Source organism: Mustela putorius, unplaced genomic scaffold, assembly GCF_011764305.1.
Source record: "Mustela putorius furo isolate JIRA1106 unplaced genomic scaffold, ASM1176430v1.1 tig00000281_pilon_pilon_pilon, whole genome shotgun sequence".
In the NCBI taxonomy this organism is placed as follows: Eukaryota; Metazoa; Chordata; class Mammalia; order Carnivora; family Mustelidae; genus Mustela; species Mustela putorius.
Window position 1 is genome coordinate 27,760,391 of NW_025421343.1, and position 12,713 is coordinate 27,773,103.

General features: G+C 54.0%; 2 protein-coding genes across 2 annotated transcripts in view; both read left to right on the top strand.

Moving 5' to 3' along the window:
• Positions 1 to 267: 267 nt before the first annotated feature.
• LOC101686793 (fibronectin type III domain-containing protein 4) lies at positions 268 to 3,373 on the top strand. Its single transcript, XM_045079262.1, is given in 8 exon segments — positions 268 to 1,008; positions 1,089 to 1,164; positions 1,166 to 1,193; positions 1,419 to 1,529; positions 1,532 to 1,625; positions 2,072 to 2,161; positions 2,463 to 2,587; positions 2,767 to 3,373. Coding segments are annotated over 8 exon segments (681 nt in total). The 5' UTR covers positions 268 to 887; the 3' UTR covers positions 2,803 to 3,373.
• Positions 3,374 to 5,164: 1,791 nt separating this feature from the next.
• Positions 5,165 to 12,713, top strand: part of LOC123391769 (intraflagellar transport protein 172 homolog) — a 51,901-nt gene continuing 44,352 nt past the window's right edge. Inside the window, 11 exon segments of the mRNA XM_045079268.1 lie at positions 5,165 to 5,923; positions 7,875 to 7,982; positions 9,358 to 9,442; positions 9,730 to 9,822; positions 10,332 to 10,409; positions 10,632 to 10,880; positions 11,061 to 11,139; positions 11,319 to 11,439; positions 11,615 to 11,705; positions 11,708 to 11,764; positions 12,299 to 12,388. Coding sequence (XP_044935203.1) covers positions 5,892 to 5,923; positions 7,875 to 7,982; positions 9,358 to 9,442; positions 9,730 to 9,822; positions 10,332 to 10,409; positions 10,632 to 10,880; positions 11,061 to 11,139; positions 11,319 to 11,439; positions 11,615 to 11,705; positions 11,708 to 11,764; positions 12,299 to 12,388 — 1,083 coding nt within the window. The 5' untranslated portion in view covers positions 5,165 to 5,891.

Below are 12,713 nucleotides of genomic sequence, written 5' to 3' on the forward strand. Positions count from 1 at the left end.
TGTCCCCTTCCGCAGGGGAAGTGGGATTCCTCCTCCCAACTTGGCTAATTCCACCCGGGGAGGGAGGGGCCCTCTTGGGTGCCCAAGACCCTCGCACCTGCACCTCTCCCTACGCCCCCCCCCCAGGCTCCTAGGACGGAGCCAGGATCAGAGGCAAGGGGACCCGGGAGGCCGCCAATGGGAGGGTCGTGGGAGGAGCCCCGGGAGAACGGGGTCGGGGGAGGGGGGTGAGGGGGATGACGGCGGCGAGAACCCCGGCGGGGCGGGGCGGGCCGGCACTTCCCGGTTCCGCTGCGGCGGAGCGAGCGGGGCCAGCTCTGCAGAAGGCGGCGGCTAGCTAGCCGGGACGGTCACATCCCGCTGCAGGGGCCGGCGGAGCGGCCGCACTGCCTCCCGCACCTGGACTCCGGCCAGCGGCCAGGCCGCGCCGGCACCGCCCCCCGCTCAGGGACAGACTAGGCGGCCCGTCTGAGCTCTGGGGTCCCCCGCAGCCCCGCGGCCCGCTCCCGCTGCGCCTCCACCTGCCCTCTGCCCGCAGCTCGGTCCCGCGCTGCCCGCTGCGCCGGGCCCGCGCCGGGATGGGGCAGGGGCAGCGCCACGGAGCAGGGCGATGGGCCGCCCTCTGGGCACCGAGCAGCCCCCCGAGGCCTGACCGACCGCGAGGACCGGCGGGGGTGGGCGTGGGCCGGGCAGAGCAGCGCACTGGGGACACCCGGGCGATGCGGGGGCGGGGAAGGCGTGGGGAGAAACGGGGAGATCCGGGGCAGCTGTGGGCGGTGGGGAGCCGGGGAGAGCTGTTGCCACGCGTGCGTTCTGGGCAGTCCTAGACAACCCCCCCCCCCAACAACTCCCGCCACCTCCCGGAGCCCCGCCTGGATGTCAAGCGGATGCCCCAGTGCCTCCCAGCGGACTCGGTGGGGACCATGGCTTCGCTGATGCCCCTCTCCCCATATTTAAGCCCTACGGTCCTCCTGCTGGTCAGTTGTGACCTGGGCTTTGTGCGAGCAGGTGAGTAAAGGGGTAGTGGGGTCGAGCAGAGCTAGTCCGTACCTGGGACCTGTTAACCTATTCACTCTGGCAGCCAACAGACCGGCCTCCCTCTCCTGTGAATGTGACAGTCACTCACCTCAGAGCCAACTCGGCCACTGTGTCCTGGGATGTCCCCCGTCATTGGCTACTCCATTTCCTAGCAAGTACGACTCACCCTTCTGCTCCCTCAGCCTGTGTCCTTGGAACTCTGAGCCTTCCTTCCATTACCCCCACCGGGGACCAAAGCTCCCCTCCCCGTGGTGGGGGAATCAGGGAGCTGGTGTCCCCTGGCTCAAGCTGCCCTTGTCATCCTACTTCGTGGAGTGCTTGGATGTTTGAGTCCTGGGACTGGTGTGAGACCACCCTCCTGTCCCATCATCTCCCCGCAGCGACAGAATGGCCCTGGGCAGTGTGTGATCCGGGAGGTGAACACCGCCACCAGGGCCTGTGCCCTCTGGGGACTGGCTGAAGATAGCGACTACACCGTGCAGGTCGGAGCATCATCGGCCTTCGGGGAGAGAGCCCCCAAAGGCCTCGGGTGCACTTCCAAGCTCTCAAGGGTTCTGACCAGCTACCCTCCAGCAGCTCAACCCCAGGTGAGAGGCTCAGCTATCCTCCACTCCCGAAAGCTTTGGATTCTCTGGCTTTTTACCTGCCCTTCAGCCTCTTGTTTACTTCCCCCCAAACAAGCCACAGTGTAGCTTAGATGAATAAAAGGATGACTTAATTCATCATACTGCCAAGAAACGAAAGGAAAAGGTTGGCAGAGGACTGGGTATAAACAGGCTGATAATGAATCGTTTGGGAGAAGGGCTTTCAAGCTTCCTTTTCCCCACCCTCTGTTCCCAGCCGCCGCAATCTGCGTGAATACTTGCCCGCAACAGTCCTGCTTTTTTGGTCTCTACCTACCTGTCCACCAACAGCTTCCTAGAGAGGGGCTCTCAGGGGCAACCCTGGCCCCAGACTCTCCATCCTTACGGGTCTGCATAGAAGAGCTCTGTGGCCACTCCCCATAACTTGGAGTCTATCTCTTTCTTCTCAGGTGACATCACAGTGGAGGTTCTGGAGGGAGAGCGACCATTGCAGACAGGGGAAGTGGTTATCATTGTGGTGGTGTTGCTCATGTGGGCCGGTGAGTGAGCAGCTGCACGGGGGACCAAGGAATGGGGGAGTGGGGGGCTCAGTGAAGGTGGGAGGTGGTGAAGGCTCAGGAGAAAAGGCAGGGAGGGAAATGCAGCGGGGAGATGCTTAGTTGGGGGTGAGCAGAAGTTTGAGGAGAGGAAGGCTAAGAGGGTGGTGCTCGCATATGAGCACCAGAAATTCAAGGGTTTTCTTCTCAGATTTTCTAGAAACCTAGTGGGTATCTCACTGCCCTTCAAGGCTGTGAGTGGGGAGGTAAAGATCAAGGTGCAGATTGTATTGTTGTGTTTCAGCTGTCATCGGGCTCTTCTGCCGTCAGTATGATATCATCAAGGACAACCACTCCAACAACAACCCCAAGGAGAAGGGGAAGGGGCCGGAACAGAGTCCTCAGGGAAGGCCGGTGGGGACGAGACAGGTGATGTGATGTGGGGCCGGTGAGGGAGGGAAGGGTGATTTTGCTTCTAGAAGCAGTCAGGGAAAGGGAGAAGGCCAAAGAGGGGCAGGAAGAGAGGGGAAATGGATATTTGGGATGGAGGAGGCTCTTACCTTCCTGACATGAGAGACTCAAGCCTTTTTTTTTTTTTTTTTTAACAGAAAAAGTCACCATCCATCAACACCATTGATGTATGAGTGAAGAAACCGAACTCGAAAACAGATGCACTAACACCCTGGGGATGGGGACAGGGTCAGGGAGAGCCTCAGTTGGTGATCTGCCCAAGACTGAAGGATCCCGTAATCTCCTAGAGGGTAATGACACTCCCACAATCTCAGGCCTGGTGCCCATCCTCTTTCCACTGTGAGCAGGGCCAGAAGGTAGGTCTCTTGGGGTCTGTGTCCCTGGACCTGGGGAATGGCTATCAGATGGGAAATGTCCTTCCATCCCCCAGGTCCGGGGGAGAGACACTTGTTCAACTGTATCCCACTAGGTCCCAGATGGGCCCCCATTGCACCTGCATCAGGACTCTCGGCATTCCCAGCTGCCCCCACATCTTACCTCTGGGTCTCAGTGGGGTTTCTTTGGGTACTCCCCCTCCCCCAGCAACTCAAAGGAATTGTCTGGGTCTGGAGGCAGATGCTGCACTGCACTACTCCAATGTCTTCCACGGAGCCTCAGGGGCTCCCCCCTCACCTGGTAGCCCCCAGCTGCTGGTGACCTCATCCCTTGGACATTTTTCCAATAAACATTCTTGGACAAACTGGAGATGACTGTTTGGGATACTGTACAGTAAGCTGAAGACACTTCCCCACTGTCTCTCCCCTGACCACAAGGGCCTCTCACACCACCACCAACTCGACAGGAGCACTAACATTGTTTTAAGGTGTTTGTTTTGATTCTGTAGCCTTGAATGGGTGGGGAGAGGACAGAAATGGGAGTAGAAAACTAGAGCCCTAGTTCCTTTTGTTTTGTTCAGTGAGAACGGGGGGGGGGGGGAGAAGGCAAAGAAGGGGGGGTATATAAATTCTCCTGCATCTGTGGAAACGAAGGTCATACCACATGAGAGGGGCCGGTAACCTTTTTAACTTCACTGCCCACATTGACACCCAAGCTTTTCAACATTGATTCCTCTGACACCTCCATCAGCCTCGAGTTAATTTCCAGAAAAGGACTGAACAGTGTTTTGGGACAAATGAAAGAGCAGCTCCACTAATGGATCCTTCAGTGCCACGTGCTCCTATCCTGTGCACTCCTGTACTTCTAGTCTTCCCCACACTCACTTTTCCTTTTGTTTCGTCTGCCTCTGTCTCTGCTGATTCGGTCAAAGTCAATAATAACTGTAAAGTGTAAATGCATTTATTATATTCACTCTCTGCCACTATATCCAGAGGAGGATTATGGAAATAAAACTGAGGGGTTGGAACTCCCCTGTCAAAAGACTTATACTTTGGGCTCTGGGGCTACTTCCTTCCTGTGAAAGTAGAGGCTTTCCTCTACTGTTTCCTAAATTCCAAGGATGGTGCCAGTGAGAGAAATACCACTGTGGGGGAAAAGCTGCAGAACCCAGAATCTGGACATCATATGCTATACTCTCTGGAGAATAGGTCTTCTCAACTGCGGATCTTTCCAGGGGAGGTGTATGAACGCTCCTTTTCTGCATCTCAGTCTCCCTGGCATGTTCCAAGAATTTAGACCAGTAATTCTGAAAGGGACCCCAATCCAAACAGATCAAAAAGTCATTATCCTTTCTACTTCACCAAGCTCCAACCCCAGGTATTACAAAACTTAACTTCATCCTATCAGATAAGCCCAGTTCTCATTGGCCCTCTGCCTTGAACCACAAAAGCATCCAGATCTGGGCAGCAGTCTTTGATCCACTGCTACCCAGTTCTGCAGTAGTACCTCTCACTGGCCACTGGCGCGGAAACACTCACATCTCGGACTCTGGACACCTCATCTCTTGGGATGGAAGTGGCACGGGGTATAGAAGCATTGCATAGATATAGGGAGCTACGAGTTCAGAATATAAAGGCTGTTTCAATGCATCAGCTCTGGGTTGAATCCCAGTTACATCCTTTACTGTTCATTTGTTAAGGGACCCCTCTAACCCCGAGTCTCCTGGCATGTGAAATGGAACTAATAATGCCATCCCCTTCAAAAGCTGTCTTTGAGATTAAATGAGATAATGCATCTACAATCTTTTGCACGGTACCTGGCAGACGCATCCTGAGGATTCGGTTAGCTATCATTATTAGCCTTGTGATACCCCGTGCACATCATAGAGCCTATCTGGGTTCAATCCGGGCTGCTGCAAAACTTATGAAAGCAACTGCCCTGCCTTCCTCCAGGGTTGTAAGGATTAAAAGAAGTGTTCAGCCACACTTTACTCACAATCCAGGCGGGAGGAAGACCGCGATGCCATAGGACCTCGAGTTTGCGGAGGGCTCGTGGGCGTGGCTTGAGCTTGAGTTTGCAAGCGACGACAGGATTGGTTGAAGAGAGGATTCGCGTCCTCTCGGTTCCGCCCTAGACCTCACTGCGCCTGCGCACGTTCTCTCTGCTTCGCAGCGAAGCTAGGTGGTGACTTTGCGAAGTGTGTCTCGCTGTACTCGCGTCAGCGTTAGCGTCAGCGACAGCGCGTCAGCGGCAGTCGCTGCGGCAGCGTTACGGGTTGTCAAGGTAACCACGGGAGTTGTCGCTGATTGGTGGCATCCGAGAGACAGGTGTTCGTCTGGCAGTTGAAGCACCTGAGGACGCTGCTGAGCCCTCCGGTGAGGAGTTGCGTGCCTCTTCCCTCCCCCGCCAGCCTTAACGTTCCCAGAGAAGTGGGGGAACTGAAATCTCACGATGGTGAGCGCCTACTGTATGCGGAATCTCTGCTCGGTCGGTAGTGTGCAGTAGCAGGACGGACCGCTAACCGCGGTAGCTTTCGTCCGTTTCCTTTGACATCAGTTGTGTACGAGGCCCGGTGCTGGGCGCACATGGAAACAGCGACCCTATGTCTGCGCCCGGATAAACGAGCGCTTTAGGTAAAAGCCCCAAAGACGGAGTGCGGAAGACCTCCCGTTCGTTCTGATGATGAAGATCTCAGATTCGGAAAAGGCTGGGCACCGGGAGAGGAACCATGCTGAAGAGAGGCTGGGTTTTGGAGCTAGGAGACCAGCACTCAAGTCCTAGTGCCAGCTGCACTTTCAGTAAATGGTCCAATCCCGCTGACCTGAAGCCCTCGGCACACAGTCTCTGAGCGCCCACCCAGCGGCTTCATTGGGAAAATGGAGTAACAATGATAGCAACCGGAGGGGGGTTCCTAATTAGGTATGTGTTCCCTTTCTTGTCCTGTCTTTGTGCCTCTATAACCTCTTATTCTTCCTTCCTCCTTCTCGCTCCGTGCTACATTCTGGATAATTCCTTAAGAAACATCCTGCAAGGGGTCCCTGGGTGGCTTGGCCCTTAAGTATCTGCCTTTGGCTCAGGTCATGATCCCGGGGTCCTGGGATCGAGCCTCAGCAGGAAGCCTGCTTCTCCCTCTCCCACTCTCCCATCCCCTTGCCTGTTTCCCTCTCTCTGTGTCAAATAAATAAATAAATACAATTTTAAAAAGATTATTAAAAAAAAAAAAATCTTGCCAGTCAGGGGTTCACTTTCACCATCGTCTCATCTGCTATTAAAATCACCCACTGAGTTTTCTTACTTCAAATATTGAATTTTTTATACGGTTTTATTTGGTTCTTTCTCTAGTCTGCCTGGTCATTTTTTCTAGTATATTTGCTGCTGAAGTGAACACAATGTGGCCATTTTTTAGAGTCTCTTGTCCCTTGCTTAATGTTTCATTCCATCTCTTAGGTCTTTAAACATTTTACAGTTCTTTCATATTCCATAACTGGTTTCTTCCGTAATTGTTATTTTTTTTTTTTTAAGATTTATTATTTATTTATTTATTTGACAGAGAGAGAAATCACAAGTAGGCGGAGAGTCAGGCAGAGAGAGAGAAGCAGGCTCCTGCTGAGCAAAGAGCCCGATGTGGGGCTCAATCCCAAGACACTGAGATCATGATCTGAGCCGAAGGCAGCGGCTTAATCCACTGAGCCACCCAGGCGCCCCCAATTGTTATTTTTAATACTGGAAATCCTTGGAGGGCCACAAGTGCTGTAGTTCTTGTTATTGTTTACTCCTTTATGGTGGTTAACTTCTATGTTGGTACCTTTTTTTATTGGGGGGCTGACGTTACATTGGATATAATTTTTAGAATCCCAAGGGCCTAACATGGGCATGTTTTCCTCTAGAGATGATCAGTGTTTGCTTTTGCAGGAATCGGGCAGACTAATGGCTTTTGTTCCCTTTCCTGAAGAGAGGATCCCAGATTTCATGACTAACAGATTCTCAGAATCGCCCCCTCATCCTGCTGGAGCACCCCTGCTTTATTCACCCGCTGCTGTGTTTGCATCAGGGCAACTGTACCCTTTCCGCTTGCTCTCCTGTTTTTTCCTGCTCGGGGTTTAGCTTACCGGCCTTTGCCTTTTTATGTTTTCCTTCCCTTTTCTGTTTTTCTCCTTTTCTTTCTCTTCTTCCCTTCCTTCCTTTTCTTCCCTCCCTCCTGCTTTTCCTTTCCTTTCCTCCCCGCGGGAGACTAGGAAGCAAGCCGAGCGATTTCTTCAGGTGACCTAAGCAACGAAGGTATGCAAAAGTACGGCCCAGGTTAAAGTTGTATTTTAACAGGACTCAAGCCGGAAGCAGACGTGGTTGCCCACTTTGTCAGTTTACCTGCAGGCATTAGTGCGGGCACAGCTCTGAGTGTCCCGGAAGCTGAGGGCGTCCGTGTAGATAAGGGCTTCTTACCTGCTTGAAGGAAACAAGGGCCACTGGGATTCCCTCAGCGTGTACGCGCTGGGGGGGGTAAGGCCTGTCCGTTCTGCAGTGGAGTCGGTGGAGACACTAACCTGGAATTCGGGTGGGGTGGGGGGACTGAAATTTTACAGGGTGATGTGGTAGGTCTGGAGCGGGGCGGTGGGAAGACCGAGGTGATGGTGACCGAAGGTGTGACGACTGTTGCCTACATGCTGGATGAGGGCCTGATCGAGTTGATGAGGGCAACTACACCCGGTGAGGGGCTGGGCTGACAGCCCCGGGAGGTGGTGGGAGAGGCTGGTTCTGAGGCTGGAGGAGCTGGGATGGGCCAGACAACTGGCCCCGCCACCCCTGCCCATCGCCAGTACTCCTCTGCGCCCTGCTGTGCCTGCACTGTTGCTTTCCTTCCTTCTGTCTTCAGGGCCACAGCCTTCTTGGAGACTCTGGAAATGACCCCAGAAACAGAGGCAATGTGGAAAACCTTGAGCAAACTGGCACTCGAGGCAAGGCAGCTCCGCATCGTGGAGAGGTGAGGCAGACCAGAAGTGAGGTGCGGGCAGCTAGGAAGGATTGCCAGAGGCCATTTTCGGTGGGTGGGGGGTGTGTGTGTGTGAGAGGCTCCTCCCAGTGCTGAGGCACCAGTCCCCTGCCCTTACAACCAGTAATACCTTCCAGGTAGTTATTCCAAACATTCTTCCATCCCAGTTTATAAGATTTTTTTTGCTTTTGCTTCCCCTATGTAGGTCCCCCTTCAGAGTTTTCACACCCATGCCCTCCAGTCCAGGTGTTGATGTGTATTTCCAAATGCAGCATAGGGGTGTAGTTAGTAGGACAGTCTTGAGGTTTTAGACTCTTTCGAGTTACCTGGCTCCATTTAACAGCTTGTATAACCGTGGGTTAAGTGAACCTTTCCAAACCTTGGTTTCTCAATTTCCTCTCTGTAAATGGGAGGAATGATAGCATTTACCTCCTGGGGTGGTAAAGAAGAATCATAGGGGCAGTGAAGAAAGTAGGAGAATTCTCAGTGCTCAGTAAATGTCAGCTGCTGCTGTTTTGCCAGGAGTCCTCTTGGATGCTTCCTTTCCCATGGCCCTACAGCTAGACGACCAGCTCGTCTTAGGGCCCTGACCCAGTGTCTTCAGAACACATCCTGAAGTTCTTACTGTCCAGCCCAGAACAGACCACACCTCTACCTGCAGTGTCACAAAAGCCTCTTAGTCTCACGGATCCTGTTCTTACACACCTACCATCCATTCATCCCACAATAGCTGAAATCATGTGTTACACCATAAATCAGATTGTGTCCTTTTTTTGCTCAGAACCTTCCAGTAGCTTACTGTTCTACTTAGTATAAGATCCACAGCCCATGGCATGTCCTAACTCCTTACAATATTTGGCCTCTGCCCCCTTCATCTTCCAGGTACCCACGTGCCCGTTAGTCTCCAGCCACACTGGCACCCCTTGGGCCCTTTGAGTATCTCAGACTCATTCCTGCCATGGCACCTTACATGCGCTCTTCCCTCTGCCTGGAATAATTTTTCCCCATCTTGCGCGACTGACTTTTTCTTGTACTTAGGTCTTGGCACAAATGTCATCTCCTCAGATAGGCCTTCTCTGAGTTCCAGCTGAACTAGCCCCCTCCGTTACAGTTTATATGTACTGTCAAGCTATTCCATTTCACTCTTCTTTCTCTGGAATATCTTTGTTTGCATACTAACTACTTGTTTCCCCCAGAAAGTAAGTTCCCTGAGAGCAAGGCCCTTATCCAAGTATCCCCTTGTGTCTCTAGGGGCAGAAACGGTGCGCGGCATTTCACCGAGGCTCAGTGTTCGGCTGCTGGGCCGGTGTGTCCGCGCTGATCCTGCAGTGATGCTGCTGTTACTACGATTGCTTCCGCCCTGTAGGTGCTTTTCTGCTTGGGGCCATGTAGCAAAAGCTCGATTCCTGCATGAGACCAAGGAGATTGCAGACCAAGTGTCTCGGGAATATGCAAGTATTATCCTCCTGAATTATTCAGTCTCTCAAGCTGAGATTTCTCTTCATGCGCAGCCCCACCACCCCTGGCTTTCCAGCCATGGCTCGCGCGCCTCCACCTTCGAGTCAGACCGCTCTGGAATGGCTTGCCAGACCTCATCCTTTAAGCCCCATGAAGGTTTTCAGCTTTCTGGTCTTTTAGCTTCCTCGTCTCTGTGGCCTTCCTGTCTAATAAGCTCACATAGTCTGAATGGCTCCTGCAGTGCTGACAGGATAACCAGAGCCTTCTTCCTCTCCCACAGGGTGGAGAAGGAATGGACTTTTACCAGGTCCGAGCACGCCTAGCCATGCTGGAGAAGAACTACAAGCTGGCTGAGATGATCTTCTTGGAGCAGGTGATGGGAGCAGAGGGGCCAGATTCAAGAGGGGAGCTGGGCGGGAGGGGGAGTGAGGCAGCCTGAGGGGAGGAGAGAGCTCCGGGGGAGAGCTTCTAGAAAGGTTGATGCAGCTAAAATGTCACTCCTTCCTTCTGGCTCTGCTCCTTACAGCTATGTCTTTATAAGCTGTCTGCTGCCTCCCCATCTGCCGCCTCCCCCTACCCCAGAGCCTGCCCTGGCCCTGCTTGTGCACACAGGCAAATCCAGGGTTTGTGGGGCCCGAAGCAGATAGAATTTGAGGAGCCCTCCTTAAGAAATAATGCCTTGGAAGGGGCCTATGCAAATGAGGTGCCCTGGGGCTTAACCTCCTTCTGCTTTCATGATAAATCCACTGCTTGTGCATAGGTCAAGGGTGAGGCTTTCAGTCCCCCCGGGCTGCATCATACCCCGGCTGAGGACAGCCTGCCAATCCCTGATGCTCCTCTCACTTCTTGGTGTCCCTCTCTCCTCTGCCCGGGTTCCCCTAGAGTGCCGTTGAGGAGACTATGGATATGTAGCATGAGCTGCACCGTTGGGATGAGTGTATCCCTGTGGCTCAGGCCAAGGTACTAGCAGTTCTGTCTTCTCCTTGGTGCTCGCAGCTCAGTTCCACCAATATCTGAAGCCTCTTCTTACCAAGGAGGCTATAGGAGCTGGAACAGGGTTGGGCTGGGAGTTGGCACGTTGGTGACCGGGAGGCTTTCTGTTGTTACAGTGGGATTGGAGAAGCTTGGGAAGCAGCACAGGAAAGAGGGAGGTGACTTGTCTTGCCTCTCTTTCATGTCCAGGGCCACCCAGCCCTGGAGAAGCTGCGCCGGAGTTACTACCAGTGGCTGATGGACACACAGCAAGAGGAGCGAGCCGGTGAGCTACAGGAGAGCCAGGGGGATGGACTAGCAGCCATCAGCCTCTACCTCAAAGCCGGGCTCCCTGCCAAAGCTGCCCGACTGGTGCTGGCCCGGGAGGAACTGCTAGCTAACACCGAGCTGGTAGAAAACATCACTGCAGCCCTAATCAAGGGGGAGCTGTATGAAAGGGTATGGCTGGCTTCCCGTTCCCGTCCCTCCTCTCCAGGACTCAGCGCTCCCTCCTACCCAGGGGAGTCCTGGAGTGCATAGCCCCCCAGAACTGGTGGCTGAGTCTCCACCTTTGGGGGCTGCTACTTGATTCTTAGTGTAGTAGGGTTGTTGTTGTAGTCACGTGGTATGTGTCAACAGGCAGGTGATCTCTTTGAGAAGATTCGAAACCCAGAGCGGGCCCTGGAGTGCTACTGTAAAGGCAGCGCATTCATGAAAGGTACTGCCCCGGACAACCCAGCCTTCCCTGTTAGAGTCTTGCCCGAATAATGCCCCTGCACCAATTTTGTGCACCTGTTCTGGTGGATCGGCTCAGTTCTCCATCCCTCCACTTGTCGCCCATTTCCCGGAGTCCCATCCCTGGAAGGCTTAGCTGAGTGCCCTCTCTGTCCCTGGCAGCGGTGGAGCTGGCTCGGTTGGCATTCCCAGTGGGAGTGGTGAGACTGGAAGAGGCCTGGGGGGATCCCTTGATGCAGCAGAAGCAGCTCGATGCAGCCATTCATCACTACATTGAAGCCAGGTAGAGGGGTGCAAAGGCGACTGGGTGTGAGGTCCAAGGTGATGGGGCAAGTAAGGGCACCGAGGCTCCGAGAGAGATGGCACCATGTAGGTTGGAGTAGGCTTGAGGTGTCTCCCTACCTCTACCTGTCTTCCTCTTGCCTCATACGCATGGATGCTTTTCCCAGCTCTGCCAGGTGCTCCATTAAGGCAATTGAAGCTGCCCTTGGCGTCCACCAGTGGAAGAAGGCCATTTATGTATTAGATCTACCGGACCGGAATACTGTCGGAACACCACATACAACCCCCGCGGGGCCCAACACTATGCGTCTCTGCAGGAGTATGAGGTGAGGAAAGTCCCTTGCTGGAGCTGGAGGCAACGCAGTACCGAATGAGAAGAGAACCCAGAACCGGAAGTGGGGGCCCCTCACCAAATCCTTCTTTCTGGGTCCAGCAGCACCAGCCACCCTGAGCAAGAAGAAAGCAGTTTACTTCCCTTATTTTATTCCAACATAACATAGAGCCCTCTCCCAGACCTATAAAGCGAGTCTCCAGCTCTCTTCCTATGGAGCTGTTCCAATGTGGAATTGCCCTGTGTTGCAAAGTACGAGGTCCTTTTCGGTCCTTTTAAACTGCCTGTTGTATTGTCCCCATTCTGGTTTTGGCTGTATTGTCCCCATTCTGGTTTTGCCTGTTTTTTTGTTTTTGTTTTTGTTTTCAAAACAGTGGAGGGTGTGAGACACCATAGCCCTCTTTTCTTCTGTGTTGTGGACTAAGGACCCGTCCCCTCCCCGCCACCCCAGCTGAGGTTTGCTCTGCCCCCTGCAGGCCGCTCTAACGCTCTTGCTCCCGGCCTTTTGTATCTGCTTTTTCGAGCACAGATTGCGGAGGAGCTCTACGTTAAGGGAGACCGAACAGAAGATGCAATAGACATGTACACTCGGGCCGGCCGCTGGGAGCAAGCCCACAAGGTAGAGAGCAGGGCGCGGTTCGTCCAAGGGCTCCACCTCTCTGGCGCCATCCCCACTTTCCTTGGGCTCTGATGTCCCCTCTTCACCGGCCTCCTTGAAAGCTGAGAAAGAGCACCAAAATAGAAAAGTCGGGAGCGCTTGGATACCTAGCCGCAGGGAAAGGCAAGGATGAAGAGGCCTTTGCTCCAAACCCGTAATTCCGAAGCGAGCAGAAGGGTTTGGGAGCTGGGGAGCCCCAAATGCCCCTCCCCAAGCTGTAGTCACAGCGGCAACTTCGTTCCCTGCCTGCGCCCAGAACCCGGTGGGCACGGCGGGAGCACGGGAG